Below are 22,450 nucleotides of genomic sequence, written 5' to 3'. Positions count from 1 at the left end.
TGCTGCTTCTGATGGCTTCAGAGGCACATAAATCTCGCTCAGCATCTATCAACATTCACATCAAAGCAGTCATTTCTTTCACGACTTGACATGGAGCAAACACTCATCGAGGCTCAGAGTTATGACATGTAAGTTGATTTGAAGACATGCACCCTTGCTTTGAGAGCTTTACTGCTCTGTTTTTCCTCTATATTTTTTTAATTTGTGCATGCAAATAGTATAATTGGTTTCCTGTAAATAGGGTGTGTTTGGTGAGCAGATGGGATTGGTTTGGATAGACTACACGGGGACAACCTTGTCCCATAGGGGAAATAGGACAGAAATTGGGTATGGGGCAAGATAAAAACCAACTTTTGTCCAGTCTCACTTGTGCTATAAACAGCATAGAAAAGAGAAGTTGTCCTGTCCAGTCATATGAATCGAACACTTCCTTATTAATTGTTCATATGCTTTGATAGCAATTTCCTGCGCCTCAAATGTTTCCTTGATGTTGGAAATGCTTCTCAAGTCAAAATGTAATTGATGAAGATTGTATTTGCAGATGCTTTGATTACATTGAAGAATTGATCCATAAGCAGGAGCCTCTTGTTAGTGTCTTGCGTCTTCTGATCTTATTTTCTATCACAAATTCAGGGCTTCCAAAAAGGAATTTTGACCATTTGAGGTAAGTATAGCATGATTCTCATTTTTGTACTTTATTCCGTTGGTTCTTGACTTCTACAGCTGTTTTACCTATTGTACGAAGTAATTATTCTAACTATGCACTTGTGCTGCATTGTGGTTGTTGCACTTCTTGTTTAGGAGGGAGCTGCTCCATAGCTATGGCTTTGAGCACATAGCAATGTTGAATAATTTAGAAAAGGCTGGATTGCTTAAAAAGCAGGTTTAGTATGATTTTCCTTAATGAGTCATTTTATTTTCTTCACATCATAATCTGATAGTTCAGGTAAATGGATTCTATCGAATTACCAAGTTCAGTGTACATCATTCTAATCTTGCAGGAAAATAAAAGTAACTGGCTGACTATCAAACGTACTCTCCAACTTGTAGTTGAGGATACTGACACTGCCAAGTAATCAACCTCTTGATCATGTAATCTGTTTCTGATATAGAATTGTTTATAGAATGTTTAAGATGTTTGTTTGGTTCTGCTATACCTATGAGAAGTAGACGTAATCTTTTGCTGCAAACCTGAGGATGCTCTGTGACGCAATGATCTGGACTGCATTATGGGGCCTTTTTTACTGTGCTTTAGAAGTTTTTTATGTTTCTTGAGTTGAAAATTACAGGGAGTGCTAAAACATGTTTTGGATTGTTTTCTTGAACCATCTCCTTAAATTCTTGCAATTGGTTATGTCTACTTCATCAATCAAAAGTTGGCATCATCTTAATTGGAAATTTTCCAAATCTATTGCCGTTTCCTGAAAAAATTTCTTCTGAAAATGAAATGGAATGCCATGGAAAAAAAAAATGAGTCACACTTTTCAGCATTTATAAATTGATGTTGTTTTGATTTATTTTTTAAGTTTACCTTTTCTAATAATCCTGTTATTTACGAAATGAAATGGAATGCCATGGAAAAAAAAATAAAAATGAGCCACACTTTTCAGCATTTATAAATTGATGCTGTTTTGATTTATTTTGTAAGCTTACCTTTTCTAATAATCCTGTTATTTACTTTCCTAACTTGTAAAACTATTTCTTATGCAACAGCCCCAATGACATTGCCTATGTCTTTTCTGGATATGCACCACTTAGCATTCGCCTTGTTCAGCAAGCTGTTCGATCTGGATGGTGAGGTCAATTTTGAATTCTGTTTTTAGCTTTTGTATGTCAGCAGTGGATCACGCATGTTTACTGGTTATCTATATGCATGTTTATGATCAACTTGTGAACTGTCTAAAAAGATTAAAAGCATCTGTGCTTATTCTGGTCTTAATTCCTTAAAGATAAAACCCTTAAACATTATAGGTTGAATTAAAGCAAGTTCGATGCCATGGAGTCCCACAAAAAATGTGAACTTTACCAGTGACCTTATCTTAGTTAAATGTGATGGCTTGACCTTTCAGGCGTCCCATGGAAGAAATTTTGAAGCTGTTGCCAGGACCTCATTCAGAGACTAAGAGAGTCAGTCCACTTCTCCATCTCTGCCTTTTAGTTTTGCTGTTGCATCTAATATTTTTTTATGATACGCATATCATAAAAAAAATTGATATCTTTGCCACAATATCTTTTATACTATTTGTGCAGGGTGGATTCTCGGGCAGTCCTTCGTTCGACACACTGCATGGGGCTTCAGCAGCTGTAGACAGGTAGATGCAAACTCATTCTTCTTTCTTGTCTGCTGCTTAAGCCGTTGTCTCTAGTTAATTGATATTTTCAATGCTTTAATGGGTGTGATGTGATCATTGATGTCTTTGAGGTTATCCAGATTTTTCTAATTTAACCTAAATTTTCTGATTGGTAAAAAGCATTGCCTGTGATCAAGGATCATAAATTTTTTAATGAGCATCTCTTTGTATCAATTTTGCAAATAGTATAAAAACAGCTTTTGTGACTGAATTATTCATAAACTAGTTGGATTAATTCTGTATTCCAAGTGTATGGAGTAATTTTCGAGTTGTATCATGCAACGTTTTGATCTTCAGTCAATTGTAACACTAATTAACATATTTCAGAGTTGCTGATGGAAGACGCTCCTTGGTACTTGTTGTGTTCATTGGAGGGGTAACATTTGCAGAAATTTCTGCACTTCGATTTCTTAGTGCTCAGGTTTGTGAGATACTTCTGCGTATATGAATCTTTAGTAGGCAATTCTAATATGCGAATCTGTATCAGGCAGTCAATTATATAGTTGTGGGTGAGACCTTGGTTTTTCTCCCACATTAACGGAAGCATTTAGACTAATACTTCAAAACGAATGGAGGATAGCCCATCCCTTTGGATGATTTTACTCGATTTTTTCAGTTTGGTTTTTCTCTTTGATACTTGAAAGATTCTATAATATAACTTGAAAAATATATCTACCTGCATTGTTGACTCTAAAACATCATTAATTTAAATGGTTATACAGCGGTTAATTTTCTCTTTTTTTGTTAGTTTATTTCCCTCCTTTTTTTTTTTAATATCATAATCTTCTACTCTTCAGGAAACGATGGCATATGATTTGATTATTGGGACAACAAAAATTGTCAGTGGCAATACCTTGACTGAGACGTTCATGGAAAAGTTGGGTTAACTTTTTTGGCCTGCAAAAAGGCGACTTTTCAAAGCAAAAGCGAGACTTGAGAAAATGCCACGGTGATACAATTCTGTGCGGAGTTACATTGGTTTCTTACGTGTCTTCTCCCGATGGAATTACTGGTGCATGCATGGTGAGTTGATGTTTGGTTGGAATTCTTTGTGATTTTTTTATTCGGGGTTGAATGGAAGAATTTTTTTTTGTTTTTCCGGTGAACAAATGTGACCGTCAATCTACACTTTCATGTCTTTAGTCATCATATGATAATGGCAAATGGTTTTGAGTTATTTGATGATTTCTTAGCTTGTTAACATCTTGCTTTGTCGTCAGAGATCTTGCGGTTCAAATTTACAGCCCATTGCAATGAAAATTTTGCATCACGTTACCTGAGGCTAACTACAGTTTCACCTACGAATTAAGAATCATGGCAGAAAAAAGACCAGTTGACACCTCAAAATGATTTTAAAATATAGCCTTTATAACTCAACTTCCGACCTCAATAACATGGCATTACAGAACTTTTGGTGGGGAATGTGGTTGCTCAAAGCACTTTTAAAAGTTCAATGAAGGATGGTTTCCCTGAAAAATAGTTTATATCACCCTAACAAGAGTGTTTTTGTGATTGAATCTATTTTTCGAAGTATTTTTAAAATTATCAAAAAATATTAAATTAATTTTTTTAAAAATGTTTTTTGATATTTTAATTATCAAAAAATATTAAATTAATTTTTTAAATGTTTTTTGGTATTTCTAATGAATTGATGTAATAAAACTGAAAAAATATTATTTAAATACATCTATAATTAAAAAATACTTTTTTTAAAACTATCATACATGTTATTTCCAAAACACACGTTTCCACGATAATTAAAGGCTGATAAACTCCATATTGAGATCACATCATGAGATCTTAATTAAAGGCTGATAAACTCCATATTGAGGTCACATCATGAGATCTCTAATATGATCGGAGACCTGGGAGCATGTTTGTCATTGTGATCGGAGACCTGGGAGCATGTTTGTCATCGAAATTATATTCTCTATTTTTTAAAATTTATTTTTTATATTATGATATCAAAATATTTAAAAACACAGAAAAATTAAAGAAAAAAAATCATTTTTTTTAAACACCCAAAAAGTCCCTCCAGAGCTGGAACAACATTAAATTCAGAACCACTGACCTTTCCTGCGTGTTTGGTGAAGCACGCCAGTTGTTTATACCTCTATCTTAATTGGCGGGGACGCACAAGTCTTGTATGCCTAAGCCGCCAATATGCACACTTCCATGTTTACCCTTTTGTACAAAAAACACCTATTCAAAATCGAAGAACCATTCAAACAGGCATGATTTTGGTTTTGCGATTTTCTGAAATGTTTCTGCATGATTCAGAGTCAGCTTTGTGTAACAATCGCATCAACTCCCTGAAGGAGCTCTAATATGCTTCCAGCTTTTCTCTTTGCCCTGTCAGTACCGCTTTCCGATAGTTCTTTCAGTGCCTCTTCAGCACCGAACTGCCTAGCTAACTTCAACTGCTGCGAATCGACAGTGCAAAGTGACCACAAGATGGCTGCAGCATTCTCTCGGTTGCGTGGATATCCAGTGCTGATGACCTCCATCAGAACAGGAATTGGGTCGGCCTGACCAATTGCCACCCTCCCTTCTTGATGACTTGCAAGAATGGCAAGAATTGCCAATGCTTCATCCACCATTCCTCCCCCGGCATCCTTCAGCAACCTCATCAGGGGTGGGACAATACCAGCCTTCACAGCCCTTGCCTTGTTCCCTTGATAGATTGAAAGATTAAAGATAGCAGTGGCAGCATCCTTCTTTCCTCTTGGAGTCCCATCACAAAGCAACTTTATAAGAGCTGGGATAGCCCCAGCTGCTCCTATTGCCACCTTATTCTCATCTACAACAGATAAACTGAAAAGGGTTGCAGCAGCATTTTCTCTTGCCTCCATGCTACCATTTTTCAAAACATCTACTATATCGGGAATGGCCCCTGCATTAACAATGGTTCCCTTGTTAATATCATTTATGGAAAGGTTGAGAAGCGCTGTAACAGCATGCTCCTGGGTCCGAGGATCTGTTGAGGATAATAGCTCCACGAGGAGTGGAATTGCTCCTGCTTCAGCAATACAGACTCTGTTATCTACATTCCTCTTAGCTAATAAACGAAGCTCTCCAGCAGCTGATCTTTGTTGTTCCAGATTACCATTTGCCAATTTGTCTAGTAAGGTAGCTATTGCAGCTCGGTCACAATATGAAATGCTACTTCTTACATTTTTGCTTCTACAAGCCCCTGGCTGTTTAGGAAGCTCTACACCATTGCTCTCACACCACAAAGCAATCAAACTCTTCAAAACATAGTTAGGTGTAAGGGCCGTATGCAAGAGCGTCTGCTGTGTTTTTGGACAGGTCTTGTGGCCTGCATCTAGCCATTTTTGGATGCATGATCTTTCATAAGTCTGGAGAAGGAGAGGAAACAATTAATGAATAATGGCTACCAACGAAGATGCAAAGTTAAAAACTATGCGACAACTTTTAGATTACCTGTCCGGTAGAGATAATAACAGGATCTTTCATTAGTTCAAGAGATATTGGGCACCGGAAATCATCTGGAATAACTGGAGATCTGTGTTTCACCACAACCTTTTCAGCCTGAGAACAATCAGCTTCAGGGTTTGCCATCTGAACGTGGTCCTTTAACTTCTTAAAGAGGGATGCCATCTTCTTGAACCAATCTACTGGATCTCCACCACTTGCAATAACCAGTTCATGGAACGCAAGGGATTCTTTCTTTAGATCATCAATAGTCTGGAGATGCAGCTTTTCTGAAAGTCTTTTTAGTATTGCAGGGTCAGGCTCCTTCTCTCTCTGTGCTATGGCCAAATCAACTTCCAGTTGATGATCTTGGAGTTCTGGACTTCCCTTTGCTCTTCTGAATTGAGCGTGCACAAGTTCAATCTAGCAAAAAGGGATAGATATCACATCAGTTGTCAGCACTAAAATTAATCAATCCATTTATTAATCAGAGTCATTATTTTGTGCCAAAACCATACTTGATCAGAATATCTTATGGTGTGCAGAACTAAAATGGTGAAGTGGGCCCTTGTAAATGTGCTAAAAATAAATCAATTTGGTCATAAAGAGTACCTGTTCTTGAACCTCCTCTGATAAATTGAGTTTGTCATAAGGAATCTCACTCAATGCTGCTTCAATTTTTTCTGTGATCTGGTTGAACTTATCTGCTATGTGGTCTCTTTGCAAGGCCTGTGCATTCAAAGCATGGCTTGATTCAGATTTGGAGATTTACATCTAAACAGTTATGTTTGCAAATGAAAAAAAAAAAAAAAACCCTGCTAACTTTATACCAACAACTCAATATACAGGCTTACTAATCTCAAATCATTCGACCTAAAAAACTGAATCAATGTTTTCTAAAACTATCAAGGGAAAAAACTAAAGGTATTTGTTGCAGAACGCTAGAAGTATAGATGGCAAGATGATGGCTATAAACAGAGTTCCAAGTTATCATGCAATCCCGCCATGAATTGAAGAAGGTGGTAAAAATATCCTAATCTAAGGACAAAAAACACAAAATAATATACGAACTTCAGTCAAAAAGACTCACCGACAGACATTTCAGTAATTACATGACTCAACCTTTATTAAGACAATTCGTAATTTCAGGTCTGTCCCTTCAATTCACGGAAAAATTAAAGATTTTTTTTAATTTTTTCAGGAATGAACAGTAATCTATTTAGTTTCTGATAAAACTAATAATCCAGAAGTTCAGAATCAAAGTCCTTAGCTTTCGTTCTATTCTAAATCAATAATATATCCATTCTTCAAATACAGAGAAAAAACACCACAAAAAAACCCCCACAACTTCCATTTTCTCAGGAAACAGACAGAATTGAGACAAGTAAACGAAATCCTCCTCGTAAAAATACCCAATAGACGATAGCATAACTCAACCATTCCAACCAGAGAAGAAACACAAATAAATTCCGACTCGTTGATAACAAAGAAGCACAGAACACAAAGCTTGAAGCTTTCATTTTTCTCTACTTCCTTGCAACCAAACAGAGAGGACAAAAATCAGTACCTGATGCACCTTGCTTCCTTCAACAACCAATTTGAGAAGCTCCTTAGCAGAATCTAAAGCGGTTCTCAGTAATTCAAAACCCTTAGTCTCTTCTTCACTTAGCTCTTCATTGTTGTCCTTCAATTCCTCAAACAAAGGGCTCAACAGCTTGATTCTACGTACCAAATTCCCATGCATCTTCTTGCAAACATTTCTACATTCCGGTGACATAGAAATCTCTTTCACTGAGTCAACGAGTCCACTCATCAACTCAGAATTCGGATCCTCCGTTAATACCATGTTTATTAAAAACCCAAAAACGATTGAATTATGCAAATATACCCTCAAAGTGAGGATTTTGATAGAAATAAGAGAGACCCAGATGAGAAAACTGGGTGAATTGAGCTGGGTTTTAATGAGTTGATGAGAAGGGCAGGTGAATGGACAACGGTTTAAACTTTAAAAAGAACCTTTATCATCAAAGAGGAGCGTTAAACACCGAGGAAGTGGAGAGGTTTTTGTGTGAAAGCAAGAGACATTTGATTTTTGGACAAGAAAGACACAGATGCAGAGTTTGGAGCTTAAAGTTTTTTTTTTTTTTTTGTTGCTTCGATTAAGAACAGTGGGATCCAATTTTTGGTCCTCTGAAGAAATAATTAAGCAAAGAAAAAACAGAAGTGGGGTCCTAGCAGTCGAGGTTTAATTCTTCGGTTGAGACTTGGAAAAGGTGTGATGAAAATAAGAATAACGAGTCCATAAAAAGAAAAGTTAAAAAAACAGAGAGAGCATACTGAGATCCTTACCGACCAAAATCATGGTTGTTGTCTTTGTGACGAAAGTGTCCTTGAGGATGCATCGAATGAGATTATACTGTTATTTTGTTTTTCATGTTCTATTTATGTGGAATTCAAAATTATTTGCCTCTCTTTTCCCACAGCACAACGAGTTTTTAATTGGTATGGAGAGAAATCACACTCATAGTCTATAAAACACGGCCAAGCGAGTAGACCCATAACCTCAATTGCTCTAGATTATAAATATATATATATATATATATATATAAAATAGTTGATTTAACCGAACACTTGAATTAATTCAGTTGATTTTGATATGATTTGTTGCATGGTAAAGTTACATAAATACCCTTAAAAATAAAAAATAAAAATACTTGCACGTGACCTGGGGGCATTGTTTTATCTTTTACTTTTTTTTAAACATAATGTAACGACTCAATTGTCTTTAAAATTAAAATTCTCAGGGCATGCTTGAAGGGGTCTTGCATCATTCCATGAAGGTTTTTCTATGGTAAATTATTTCGTGCTAGGGGTAACGTGGTAACTTGATAAATAAATAAATAAAAAACTCCCGCGGTGTCCTCAACCTCGGGCGACGACGCGTGTATGTTGTTTTTTAGCGTGTTGTCACAAGCAACCTTTTTCATCATCGCTCGCTGCTGTTTTCTCTTCATGCCAACAAATTGTCAATAGGCTCGGCTTCGCCTGGCTTGACTTTTGAGCCTTTAACCCGGAAATTCAAGGAGAAAACAGCAATTTCTGGCCTGGACACTGCATAGATTATAAATATCAAACGCAGCCACAAACGTGGTCTCCTGAGCCTTTCTGGAATAACGGTCCGGGGCCAGAGTTAATTTTCAATGCAGGCCATTCCAATAAATCGGCCACATTGAGAATTTAAGATAGATTTTGAGGAAATGATGCATACAGTAGTCGTGAATTTAGAAAGTCGTTTCTGGAGTTTGAAAAGGAATGCCATTGATGATACTGTAGAGTTTGAAAATCCATCTTCACAACTAGAATTCAAATCCAAATTATTACTAAAAATAGCTACTTCGTGCTGAATTATCGATCATGTTAGGCAACATGATAGCACGTAAATGGTTAGAAAATGATAGACGTTGCATTCAAAATCCATGCTGGAAATGGTTTATAGGTAAATAAGAAAAAAACCTCGTAATTGGCAAAAGAACATGGAGAGGGTTACTATCATCGTCTTTTTCAAAGCGATTTTTTGAATACTATATAGATAAAGAAAGTTTCGAGTAATTTTCTTCAAGAGAGATCCGTAAAAACCACAATTTTCTTTCAAAGTAGGTTATTTGTTTTTCAGTCTCCATAGATATTTCACAAGGTTTAGTATTTTTTTTATATAAAAAATAAAAAAACTACTCCACTTATCAAAGTTATTAAAACCTCCCAATTTAAACAAAAAAAAAAAAGTTAAAACAATTTTCTTTTAAATAATTTATTTCTAAATTCAAATTGGTTTTTTACCGGATCAAACCATACTAACTCTAATTTTTTTTGGACACTCAACCTAAAATAGAGGCTAGATCAACGTAATACCAAGTCAAACAAGTCTCAAGTCAATTTACGAACCTGGATTTAATAATTATTATTGTTAGTTGATATTCAATTTATAAATACTTACATACCTTGCATGGATCAATTTTTTTATATCTAAATATACTCCTTGCCCACTTAATTTGAGAAATTTGATGATGTTTAATAAGTAATTAATTTCATTCCTTTATTTATTTATTGAAGTTCATTTCAAAGAATTAGATGAATACAAACAAGCAGGAGAGGATTTCTAAATAAATATATTCTTATTATTTTTTTACGTGTCGTTAAGTTTGTTATTTTTTTTCTGTTTTTTATATTTATTTTTTTAAATAAATACCATATAATAATTACTAAGATACTAGTAGACTACTCATAATTGCACGTCAACGATAAAACCTACCCCTTTTGACGCAAGAGTTCTTATTATTTCTTCCACGGCATTTTGCAAGATCTTGTGATTATGTTGTCTAGGGCAATTTGGGGCCCACATGAGCTAGCTTGCAGTGATGCCACCAAGCAGATGACGTGTCAAGATAAGTCGATCAATACCAGCAAGAGACAGCCGCGTGGATTCAATTACCGGCAGCTCTGGGCAAGGCAAGAAAACGTCTCCCTATCATGCTAACGTGGAATGATAGCAACCAATCACATAGCTTGCCGTGGAGTGCACGAGAGCTTAGTTGGCCCATCTTAGAATCTATAATCAAAGTACCTATCAATTAGATGGCCCATATTTTAATCATGTGTCATCCTTTATAAAATTATGGAAGTTGGCAGAGGATCATCATCATTAAAACAGTGAATAATCACTGGGTCCACGCTGCTGATCCTTCGATTAAGACCTTAAACAACTTTTTTTTTATTATATTTGTTTTTCAAAAAATAATTTTTTTATTTTTTTTATTTATTCGTCATTAAAAAAATGGGTTAAAAAAATATTTTTTAATCAAAAAAATTTTTGCTTTATTTTTTAAAAAATATTTTTCTAAAAAATTTAAACGAAAAATACCTTTTAAAAATTATAAAAAATTTAAAATTTAAAAATATTATATTATTTATTGATTATATTAATTTTAGTTTTCAAATTTTTGATTGAATTGATATATATACGTGTGTGTTATTTTAAATATTTATTAATTAATTTTATCTTTTTTATATCAATTTTAATCTTTATTTTTATAATTTGTTTTTCTTATTATGTTTTTATTAAAAAAAATTATTTATCAAATTTGATCTTCATTCTTTTAGTTGTTATTTATTTTACTTGAAATAATTTATAAAATATTAAAATTATTATTTTAATTTCTTCATCTTTTATTTTTTTATTTTTTAGATTTGATTCCTATTATTTTGATTATTATTTATTATTTGAGATAATTTATGAAATTATATTTGTTTTCAATTTTATTCTCATTTAAATTTTTAGCTTGTAAGATTTGTTTCTTATTATTTTAATAAACTTAAAAAAAAATAAAATATTAAAAACTTATTTTCTAGTTTATTTTTATTATATTATTAAATATTAAAAAATATTTTATTTAAAAAAAAACATTTTTCAATAAACAAGCAGGTAACACTATAATGTGAACAAATTTGCCCACACCACACCCAATCTTGTTCTTTAAAGATGTTTCTTCTGGGCACGTTCGGTAATGGTCAAGGCGCAATTATTAGGAAGAGATTATATCTCTTGCTTGCTATTATCGCTAATCAAAGCTTCTTCGCTCTCTCTCTCTCTCTCTTTCCGTGTTTTACCGAAGTAGTTTTTTTTTTCCAATTATTAATTCACTTTCTAAAAACTAAATAAATAAATAAAACATTATAATGTAAAAACTGATTATTGCATCTATGAGATTTTTTTTTCTTCTCGTGACATGTCACTGTTATTAAATTTGGATTCGAAAAAATACGGTATTTGACAGCACATATTTGCCTTTTGTTTGTACGGTTAGATTTGATTTGAAAGATTCATCCACGGATTGTAATTCATTTGGGTAGGGAAGTTAGGTGTGGATGAAATGGTTTTTTTGTATTTTCCGAGTCAACAAGCGAAAAGATGGAGCAGAAGTCGGTCGGAATTGGAAACCGGCAGTTGAAACTTTCATGACTGGGTACTGTATTATTTTATTGGAGGGCAGCAAGTAAATTACATCCTCACAATCTATCTAATTGAATAGGTGTCACCGTTGACACATTCTCAATTATCATCGAGTGAAGCATGTCGTGGATACATATAACTGATAATTTCATGTTTTTTTGTATAATTATTTTACCCAATAAATAATAAATAAAATACAAATATTATTATAGTTGAATCAAACTTAAATACAATACAATATATACATACTCCAATATTAGCATAATATAAGTATACACATATATATTACTGTTTTATTTATATTAAATAATAAATAGTACCAAAATAACATATATTCATCTATGTGTTTAAACATAATAAAAATACAATATAAATATTTAAAGCCATTAAACAATAGATAGGATATCAACATTTTAAAAACCCAACGTATGAATATTTATTGTCATCAGACCAATAGAGAGCATGACTCGCTCGAGGCCATCAGGAGTTTGGTCTGCCAAACACGACCTGGGCGTGCTTGGAATTAGTTACTGGTGGGAAAACTTAGGCTACATTACATAACATGGATCCGGTCTGGGATTTGACAAGTTTAAGTTTTGTGAAGTAGTTGCGTCCCTCTCACGACAACTGACAAGGCAAAAACTAGGTGGTTACAGCTGTAGGAGGCTAAAACATATAGAAAAGTGAACTATTTTTTCATTATTATTAATTACCAACAACAACAAAGGGGCGTGGAATTTTTTCTTCTTCCACACTATTTGTATTAAGAATTATAATAATAATTTATTATTTTTATTTTTTAATATTATAATAAGTAAAATTTAAATTTATAGTTTTTTTTATTATTTACCCACGGAATCAACAAGATTTACGGGTTTGGTAAGATAATTCAATTATCTCAGCTTACAAGTTTAAAAATGTTTTTTTAATTGAATTTTATTTTTTTATAGTCTATTTTTTTATATAGTTGAAAAATAATTTTAAATAAAATCTATATTATTAAACTTTATAAATTAACAAAAACTAAAAGGTGTAAGGAAAATATTGTTCACCTACACCTATTGTACCATGAATTACCGTGTCTTGCATGTTTTTTCTCTTTTTTTGTTATTGAATTTTTTTATATTTTTTTACCAAATTCATTTTTGTAGATTTAATGTTTTGATATTAGAAAGATTGATAATTTAGCTTTATAATTTATTTCTTTTTATTTTGCTTTTCTATATAGATAGTGTTGTTTGCGGGTTTATCACGGTAACCCAGGTTATCCTGATTTATGGGTTTGATGAGGTGTTTTTTTCAATCAAATTTAACTTTTTTATTATCTATTTTTTCTCACATAGTTAAAAAGATTACTTAAAGAGAAAAACCTTCTTATTGAACTTTATAAAGTCCATGGATCTGTTTACATGTTTGACTGGTTGACCTAGTTCGTGAGTATAATGAGTTTAAATTTTTTTTAATAGACTTTCTTTCCAATTCTATCATTAAATATTGAGTTAATTAAGAATTTAATTTTATAATTGATTTTGTTTTCCTGTCTATGATATTATCACTGTATAAAAAAATCTCAATATTAAGCTGGTGTTTAATTTTGTGATTGTTTATTTTTTTTTATCATATAGTTAAATAAAAAATAGTTTTGAAAAAAATATTATAAACCAGTGGAGTGCATAACCAGTTCATATGTTTGACGTACTAGTCCGAGATATCCAATTCATAGGTTTGATGAGTTTATTCATTAATCAAATATATTATTTTTGTTTTTGTTCCTTTATATTTTTTTATTTTTTTTTAATATTGAATTGATTTGGGAAATAGAGCATGCTTTATTTTTTTTTCTATCTATCTAATTATCACTTTCTCATATAAAATATCTATTTTAAAGTTGATGCTTAATTTTGTGAGTATCTATTTTTATCATATAATTAAATACAAATAGTTTATAAAAAAATCATTATACCCAATAGAGGCCATGACTTGGGTCATGGGCATACCAGAGTCAATTCAATCTGATATCGTCTTAATATTTTTTTAATAAAAATTACTATCTTAATTTTTTTTTAAAGCTAAATCATAATTTTACCAGTTATTAAGGTTGTATTTAAAATTATAAAATTAATTAATTTAAATTGGATTAATTCTCAATTCAAATTATATAAAGAGTTGATCCTAATTTATTTATTTAATTAAATGTTGTCAAGAAAATTTATACTCTTAATATTTTTATATATTTTAAAAAAATTTATTTAATCCGAACCTTGATAGAAGCAAAGCTTCTTTCATTCAAAATGTTCGGATTTGACTGCTTGCCCTCGAAGCATCGCATAGACCTATTATTCTCTCGGGAGATCGAAGTAGTTGTAGTTGTGCTTGAAAGCTCCGGTTGGGATTGACCGTTGAAGAGATAAAAAATGAAAGCGGCTTGAGTTTCCAAGAAAAAAACCCGTAAACTGTTTTTTTTTTTTTAATTAAAAAGAGTGTAAGATAAGATACTAGTTAATTACTACAACCATAAACACTTCAATTTAAAATACTAAATTATCATGGGAACAGAATTGTTTTTTGGACAATTTCATGATGAAGCCATTTCTTTTCTTATAGAAAGACCAAAGTCTAACGTTGCTCAATTTAAGCGTTTTGCACTAACAATTAAATTATATCACATGTCTTTATGCAATAAATATTTGAGTTCGATATATAGTGTTCTTGTGGGATTTTGATACTGAAAAATAGGAAGGAAAAAAAATCAATACCATGTCAACACTAGTTAATTCAAAGCAGAAACAGTACCAAATATTTCCGATCAAGGCATCATTAAACATCATGATTTCTACGTACAGATCATAATAAAATCAAGAGCATAGAGAAAAGAACAGGGAAAAACTATCATCATCTTTAGAAAGATACACATATATGGCCTTCATCAATTGTCGCTGGCTAATAACTATTCAACCTCTCTCCACTGGCAAGGAATGCTAAGTGCACCTTCATGACCAAAACTAAACTCTTCTGCTGCTTCCTCCAACAGCACCAAGAACCTTGGATGGTTTAAGTAGCTCAAAGGCACAACAAATCGCTTAGGATTACCATTTTCGATTGCAATCACAGCAAAGTGCCCTAGCTTCACATCTTTTGGCAACGGAGAGCATTTCTCATGATATTCATCAATTTTTCTATACTTGGAGGCTTCTTTCCAGCCCAGTGAAAGACTCCTTTGTAGTTTCTCTGCCACAACCCTCAACTTTAGAATGCCAATATTTTTCTTACCAGTAGCTTAAGTATGCCCATGGCTGATGGCTAGTTAGCTTGGTGACTTTGAATTGCATATGATCTTTGTTTATTTTATACATGAAGTGCATGGCAGCTAAGTGCATGATCAATAAAACAAATTAGGTTTCAAGACCTTTAAGCGTACTAGCTAGTTCAAACAAATGCATGTGGAAGAAACACGAAAGACCTTATATACTGATTTGTTCTCATGTGATCATTCTGTCACGTCTTTTTTGTCTAGTCAAAATCTGTCCCAATTAATTTTGTTTGCAAGGAAACTTAGTTTTTGGTCCTTTTTTATGCCCAGTACTTCTAGCATGTAATGGTCTAGCTAAGTTTATTTCAAATTTTATATATTTAGGGAATTAAACTCACAAATGATCAAGACTAATTAAGCTCGCATGTCACTTAGAAAGGTGTAGGTTCATATGCACTAAAATGAATTTGGTAAAGTTTAGGCAAATGATTTTGGAATGCCAAAATCATTGATTTGGTAATTAGAGTTCAGGTTTATAGTTTTTGACAAGCACTCCTCACTTCCTCGGCAACATAAGCTCCTACTTTCCTCTGCCGGCCAGCAAAGTTTATCTCAACATAAATTTTAGATAAACAATTTACTCTTGGAAATTTCTACGGGAGGAGAATCAAGAAAATGCACCCCGATGAAACCCTAATCAGTTGAAGCTAGCCAAGCTTCCCAGTCATGAATAAGGGGTTGGAGTTCTCAAAACAAATCATCTTTATTCAAAGAATTTGAAGTACGCCGAGTAGCATCGTCAATGATTTCCGAATTCATCTCAAGTTCCACCTGTTTATAGCCATAATCCCAGGTGAAATGTAAACTCAGAACAGCAGCTACGAGATGATTAATAAGATATCCCCAGGCTGGCTATGTCATCTGTCTCTCGTAGCTCAGCTTTAATAGAAGAGCACTGTGTCCCAGAGTAGCCATGAACCTGTGAAGTCAGCGACCACCACACCATCTCGAAGAATACCACCCGCGCACTAGCCAGCCCTGGATTCTTTCCGGATCCATCTCAAGTTCCACCGTGAAGATATCTGTTGTTCACTTAGGGAATTATCGAAAGAAAGTAGTTAATAATTTTCAGTACTTGGTTGCACACAAAGTATATAATTGAAAAAATAAATGGACATTTGGTCAGCAATATTGATATTGCATATGCTAAATTGTCTACGACTTTAAACCGTTTGGTACCAAATTACCAATAAACATAATAAACAATATGGTTGATGCTCCATGTAACCATGCAATTATACTGTAGGATCTTGTATGTTACGATTACACATGATTAAATTTCCCAAGTCTGATTATTATCTCCAAAAATGAAAATAATGGAGATAAAAAAAATGTTTAAAAATAATATGTTCCCATGGTTTATATTAAAAAAATAAATAAGAAGGGCTAAGTGAAAATGAATTCGAAGTATCTTCCTTGAAATACCAACTCTAATGCTTTATTAAAAAAATAATTTAATTTAATAACTTAAATTAAATTATTAGATAAAATTTAAAATATAATTAATATTAGTTTTTGAAAACTCTCGGTGAAATGTAAACTCAGAACAGCAGCTACATAAATTTTCAAAGAAAATACCATAAATTTTTGTAATAGATTTTCAAAGAAAATACCATAAATTTTTCAAGTTTTACATGGTATAATTGATTTTGGTCATTTATCAATAAAAATAATATTTTTTTTTGAAAAGTAGTTTAATTGGTTAAGTTTTGAGTTTGTTTTTCAATAATTTCAAATTTGAATTTTTTAGATCACTAAAATTTTATATAATTATTAATTTTAAAATTTATAAAATTAATTAAGATATATATAAAATAATCTGAATTTTTTTATTAATAATAAATAACAATAAAAAAACAGAATATAAGGCAAGAGTTTTGTCCTGAAGTGCGATCAAAGAAATTGAAAACGGTGAACTCAATCACGTTGATCAAATGACAAGGCACGCAAGTCCGGCAAAGAAGTGCTTACAAATGTACTGAAAACTAAAATCCCGTCGCATGTGCATATGATGCAATTATGGGCATAAGAGGTACTACCAGTACTATATGATTAACTTATTTAACTCTCATAAAATATAAAATTTGATATTTTAGTCGGATCATATTAATTTAACAATTTGTGTCCATGATCATATTAATTGTTCTTTCAAATATATTTGACAATAATATTAAAAGTAAAATAAATTTTATTATTTTTTATATATCATTAACCACATAAAATATAAAAATAATTACTCAATTTGATATTGTTATTACCAATTGTTTCACCCTTTCCTTCATTGTATAATATGATATAGTCTATGATTATAAAAACTAAAAACCTGATGATTATAAAAACTAAAAATCTGATGAAAATGTGACTAAACACGGGGTTGATCATACTCTTGAACAAAATATAAATGTATTTGATATTATTATAGTTTTAATTGTTATAGTTTTTAAGTCTTAGATATGATTTTAAAAAAATAAATTAAAAAAAATATTTGGTTAAAATTACTATAAGATAAATTTTTAGATGTAAAATAAATAAAAAACAAGTCTTCATAAATAATAATGATATTATTTAAACTTTTATAAAATCAAAATTTGAAATATATTATATATAAAAAATAAAAACTATTTAACCAATCAAATAATTTTTTTTTTATGATTGAAAAAATAAAATCCAATAACTGTCGCAATATCAAACCACCACTGAAACCGTGGCCGTGCCTTAGGCACCGCATTTACATTTTACACCCGAATTATTGTATTCGCATTAAATTTCCAGGTAAAGTGTTTAATACCAATCACAAGATATAAACGTTAAACACGTGGCTTCAGACGCCAACAGTACAAGTCAAATAAGACAACATAATTAAATGGAAGAGCAACAGCGCAATTAGCTAAAACAGAGGACAAAAAGAAAAAGAAAATCGATCTTGATAAACCCTAATTACACTCTCTGTACATACAGTGTTAATTACATTAACAGTATTTCAACAAGAAGGTCATGGGTTGCTCCTCTTCTCTTCCAGGTAATCCCTAGTTTGTCTTTCAATTTCTTTGGAAGCCCTAATTTTTAACTTTCTTGGATTATGGTTTTATTTTGGCACTATTGTGAATTAAGTGGATCAAAATGCGATTTTGATGCTAATGTTGTTGGTTGACTGCTTTAGTTTAGTTAGTTTAATGAGGAGGAAGTGAATTGTGAGATTAGTGTGTGATCGGGGAAATGAGTTTTTGGTAATTAGGGTTTGAGAAGTGTTGCTTGTTGATAAAATGATTTGATTTAGCGAGCTTTTTGAGGATTTTTTTCTAAATCTGCTTTAAAGGTTGAAATTTTAGTTTTCTAGCTGTGGTGGCTGGTTGTTTGTGTTTTGGTTGTTTGTGGAGTGGTTCTATTAATTGATTTAATTCGATAATTTTGCCTATTTTGGGTTTTCTCTTGGGGAAAATGTTTGCAGATAGGAGTACTGGGAGGTTGGGTGGACTTAACAATGCAGAGAGTGGTGGAGTGGCTGATGCCAAAAATCTACGCGTAAAGGTAAGTTTATGGACCTTGCACTATAGACTGTCTTTTATTTTTATTTTTTATATGTGAGATTTGACTGGACACTGAGAAAACTTATGTGGGTAAGGAAGCAAGTGTTGAAACGGGATCAGGTTAGCAGTTGATACTGTTTGGATTTTTTATATTTTATGTGCGCTTAGTTGATCTGCATTTCTCTAATGCCATGCTGTTTTGAGATTTTTTGGCAGCAATGCTGTTGATGAAAATGTCCATATTTTTTTTTTCAAAGTGAGCTATTGTGTTTGAGTGTTTGAAGCTGTGATTTATTGGCCTTCTGATGCAAAAGGTAAGTAGTGTTGCTGCTGCTTTAGCATGTTGGGCGTTCTTTTTTTTTTTGTTTGGTCAGGGCTGGGGAAGTTGATGGTGGTTTCTAGGACCACTTTGTTTTATATTTTGGTGTGGTGTAGTGTTATGTGCTCTGTTTGAATTCTTGAAATAAGTTTTGTACTTTTGGGAGAGTTTTTCCTTGCCTTCATGTAGACAATCACAAACAAGCAATTACAGGTGGAATACTCTTTCAATTTAAACAATGGTTTTTAAGCTGTTTTATGTGCAAATTTGGCTCCTGGACTGTTTCACACTCTATTATCTGATTTTATGTCAACGTTTGCATGTTATCTTCTTTTTCCAGAAGCTATCTAGGTTATTCTAGCGGTTATTTTTGTTGTTATCTGCTGGTGCCAGCATGCATCTTGTTAGACAATGGCACCACTTTGCTTGTTTTGAGGTTGTTGAAGGATGAAATAGGATATTTGTACTTTCAGATTCCTCGAAGTTCTCAATTTGAATCCGTGAATTCATTCTGTTAACTCCTGTGTTCATATATTGACTAGCATGGGTACAGTTTGCTGATGAGATTATAGACTGCAGTTTGCTTTAAATTTAAGTCTGTCTTTAGGTACGTGTCAAATCTGATTCAGAAAGATTTTTAAAAGGTCAAATAATGTCTGCATGTCATGCATCATGCATCTATAAATTTTACATGAACTTATCGTGTACCATCAAAATACTCCACATGATTCAATACACAATGGATGAGCATTTGAGTCAACTCTTCGTTTGATTGCGTATAAAATCAAATACAAATTTCTTCCATATGTTTGAAACAACAATAAAGCATATTGGAGTTGCTGCTTTCGTGCTTGCATTTTTAAGAGTGAATGCAACTGACCTTTCATTCCAATGTTGTGAACAGCTGGTTTTATTAGGTGATTCTGGTGTTGGTAAAAGCTGTATTGTTCTTCGCTTTGTTCGTGGCCAGTTTGATCCAACATCCAAGGTAAGGAATCTATCATTCCTTGCCATTCGCATGCATTCACCTTGTTTGTTATTTAAGCCTCTCCTCCACCTCCACCTCCTTCCATCTCTCTCTCCCGCACCCACACCCGCACCCACTGGCACTAGAATGCTGGAACTGCTCTTGATACATCTATTGAGATTTGTGACTTTGGATTTTCAGGTAACTATTGGAGCTTCATTTTTGTCACAAACAATAGCTTTACAGGATTCTACAACAATTAAATTTGAGATATGGGATACTGCTGGACAAGAAAGGTACTTTTGGCAAAGTGTATATTGTGTTGGTCACACACACATGCAGATGCAAGCAAACAAGTCCATATTGAAAATTTACTGGAAAATTTAATCTGATAGTATATTTTTCTTCTGGCATGTTCCTTCTTCCCCATCGCCTTCTCCTTCATAAACACCAAAGCTCTTATTGATTATTGATTTTTATTTCATATTCAGGTATGCCGCACTAGCACCACTATATTACAGAGGTGCTGCAGTTGCAGTTATTGTGTATGATATAACAAGCCCAGAGACATTCAACAAAGCACAGTATTGGGTTAAGGTAGCCTGCTGGAATCACAATTGCATCTTCTCTCTCCCTGTCACACATGCAGACACATGTTTATGTGGGTGATGAATTTGCCCTCACATTTTGATGTGAAAAGAATTTGGCTTGTTGCTATATTGTTCTTAAACCCTTTAATAAAGAAGGTTTATGCTAACTAAGTTTTCATGGAAAATTGAGAAAGTATTAACAGTTTTGATTCAGCACAGCACTAAGTGTCTGTTTTGAAAATATAAACTTAAGGCCGCTAAAATCTGTTGGATGATTATGAGTGTTTTAATATAGTAGCTGATGCAACCTAAGCTGTTTTCACTATTCATTTAGCATTTTGACGGCTCTGTATTTAAAAATCTCTTTTCTATCTTCTATCAGAATATAAATACCTCTCTCTCTTTCTCTGAATTTAGCCAGAGATGTTTCATAGACTTGTTAAGTACATTTAAAGCTTTACCATTTGCTCAATAATTTATCCTCTCTGCTCATATGAAAGTTTATTTTCTTGGCTTATATCCTATTGTGTAACAGGAGCTAAAAAAACACGGGAGCCCTGATATAGTCATGGCGTTAGTAGGTAACAAGGCTGATCTTCATGAGAAGCGAGAAGTACCCGCTCAAGCAAGTATAGTTATTTATTGGGAATAGATCATTCCTAATTGCTGAATATATTTTAACGTGTTTTGCTTTTTAATAATTGAAGGATGGCATTGAATATGCGGAGAAGAATGGGATGTTCTTTATTGAGACATCTGCAAAAACTGCAGATAATATAAATCAACTGTTTGAGGTACCACTGACACTTGTGTGCTTTAATTCTATAGCATGATTCTACTAGAAAAGAAATTACTTTGATGCAATTGAGTCCCTGGTTAATTATAATTAAAGGTTCCGCTTTTAATTGTAATCTGACAACCTCTTCAATTTGCAGGAAATTGGTAAGCGACTCCCACGCCCTTCCTCAACATGACAGTGGACCCTTGAAACTGAATTAACTAGATTGCCTCAAATGTTACAAGAAAACCACTTGCCTGTGTCAACTTTGTGCATATCTTGGTAGTTGCTCTATTCTGTGATTTGACTGTTACTCAAGTTGAAAATCTACATCCCCGGTTATTATCATGAATAACACATACAGCGTGTTGACTTGCAGTCCACAAGTTTATGGTGGACAACTATGTGAAAGGACTGCATAACACTGTTACTGAGTGTTTCAAATGTTGTAGTTTTCGGGTAACCCTACCTGCCTCGAGTATAAAAAATCATTTGAAAATGCTACTAGTATATCAGGACAGCTCCGGAGATTAAAGTAGCGTCCTGTGGATGCATTGCTTCTAGGAATGTGAGGGCGCACAATTCTGAATGCTAAAATTTGAGTTTTGTGACAAACTGAGACTTCCGAAATTGATTCTCAAACTGATGGCCAGTAGCTCAGTAGAAATGCTTGTACTTTTCAGCCTCAGTAACACCACAAACCATTTTGGATGGATCATCAGGGTTGGGGATGAGTCCCCTTCAAAACTGTGAGGGAACGGGCCAATAATAGAGATGAAGCAGCTTACCTGCTGGCTGTCATCTAGCTTGGTATTGCCAAGGTATGGATTATGGAAGTTCATTTCGTTTCCTCCTTTCAATCAGACAGGTAAAATAGATTATAGCCGCACGCTCTGTAAGGAGTACTGAAGGTAAAATAATTTGATCTTTTGGTAAAGGTAATGGAATTAACCCCTGGAAACAATTGAAGCTATTACAGGCGTGGAAGGTAAGCTGAGATGTTGTCACTCCGTTGAAAGGGTTAAACATGTAGTTTGCATTCGTTTATACAATTCAACAGTCTTGTAGTTCATAGATCATTGCTCATAGTACATGAACAGCAGAATCAATTTTGCTGTATGTCTGGACCTCCTCAACAAGATGAGATAATGTCAAGCCCTTTTCAT

At 33.2% G+C, this 22,450-nt stretch overlaps 3 protein-coding genes across 6 annotated transcripts in view; 2 read left to right on the top strand and 1 right to left on the bottom strand.

The window, feature by feature from the left end:
• Nucleotides 1-3,554, top strand: part of LOC105137135 (vacuolar protein-sorting-associated protein 33 homolog) — an 11,357-nt gene extending 7,803 nt beyond the window's left edge. Inside the window, exons 18-22 of the mRNA XM_011042759.1 lie at nt 1,714-1,794; nt 2,070-2,127; nt 2,251-2,312; nt 2,679-2,772; nt 3,149-3,554. Coding sequence (XP_011041061.1) covers nt 1,714-1,794; nt 2,070-2,127; nt 2,251-2,312; nt 2,679-2,772; nt 3,149-3,238 — 385 coding nt within the window. The 3' untranslated portion in view covers nt 3,239-3,554. The remainder of the gene's footprint in view (nt 1-1,713; nt 1,795-2,069; nt 2,128-2,250; nt 2,313-2,678; nt 2,773-3,148) is intronic.
• Nucleotides 3,555-4,341: 787 nt separating this feature from the next.
• Nucleotides 4,342-8,078, bottom strand: LOC105137134 (U-box domain-containing protein 14-like). Its single transcript, XM_011042758.1, has 4 exons — nt 7,354-8,078; nt 6,399-6,515; nt 5,796-6,209; nt 4,342-5,710 (listed from the first exon to the last, which is right to left on the bottom strand). The coding sequence occupies exons 1-4, from the start codon at nt 7,630-7,632 to the stop codon at nt 4,634-4,636; spliced, it is 1,887 nt and encodes a 628-aa protein (XP_011041060.1). The 5' UTR covers nt 7,633-8,078; the 3' UTR covers nt 4,342-4,633.
• A 9,874-nt stretch (nt 8,079-17,952) lies between these two features.
• Nucleotides 17,953-21,747, top strand: LOC105137133 (ras-related protein RABF1). Of its 4 annotated transcripts, XM_011042754.1 has the most exons (8): nt 17,955-18,122; nt 18,552-18,631; nt 19,854-19,937; nt 20,118-20,212; nt 20,408-20,513; nt 21,042-21,131; nt 21,214-21,300; nt 21,442-21,747. In XM_011042754.1, exons 1-8 carry the CDS (start codon nt 18,098-18,100, stop codon nt 21,478-21,480), a joined length of 606 nt encoding a protein of 201 aa, XP_011041056.1. In that variant the 5' UTR covers nt 17,955-18,097; the 3' UTR covers nt 21,481-21,747. The 4 variants fall into 4 exon arrangements, with proteins under 4 accessions (XP_011041059.1, XP_011041056.1, XP_011041058.1 ...); XM_011042757.1 differs by lacking the exon at nt 21,442-21,747 and having other exon boundaries at nt 17,953-18,122; nt 21,042-21,135; XM_011042756.1 differs by lacking the exons at nt 17,955-18,122; nt 18,552-18,631 and adding an exon at nt 18,651-18,944.
• The last annotated feature ends 703 nt before the right edge of the window (nt 21,748-22,450 follow it).

Source organism: Populus euphratica, unplaced genomic scaffold (genome assembly GCF_000495115.2).
Source record: "Populus euphratica unplaced genomic scaffold, PopEup_1.0 scaffold63.1, whole genome shotgun sequence".
Taxonomy (NCBI): Eukaryota; Viridiplantae; Streptophyta; class Magnoliopsida; order Malpighiales; family Salicaceae; genus Populus; species Populus euphratica.
The sequence above is the reverse complement of the archived record's forward strand: the minus strand, read 5'-3'. Positions and strand labels throughout refer to the sequence as shown.

Coding starts and splice junctions, on each gene's coding strand:
- LOC105137134 (XM_011042758.1), bottom strand. CDS start 7,632: ATGGTATTAACGGAGGATCCGAATTCTGAGTTGATGAGTGGACTCGTT. Junction 6,516..7,353: donor AAGGAAGCAAGGTGCATCAG/GTACTGATTTTT, acceptor TTGAATGCACAG/GCCTTGCAAAGAGACCACAT. Junction 5,711..5,795: donor TTATTATCTCTACCGGACAG/GTAATCTAAAAG, acceptor CTCCTTCTCCAG/ACTTATGAAAGATCATGCAT.
- LOC105137133 (XM_011042754.1), top strand. CDS start 18,098: ATGGGTTGCTCCTCTTCTCTTCCAG. Junction 18,632..19,853: donor CCAAAAATCTACGCGTAAAG/GTAAGTTTATGG, acceptor TGTTGTGAACAG/CTGGTTTTATTAGGTGATTC. Junction 20,514..21,041: donor AAGCACAGTATTGGGTTAAG/GTAGCCTGCTGG, acceptor ATTGTGTAACAG/GAGCTAAAAAAACACGGGAG.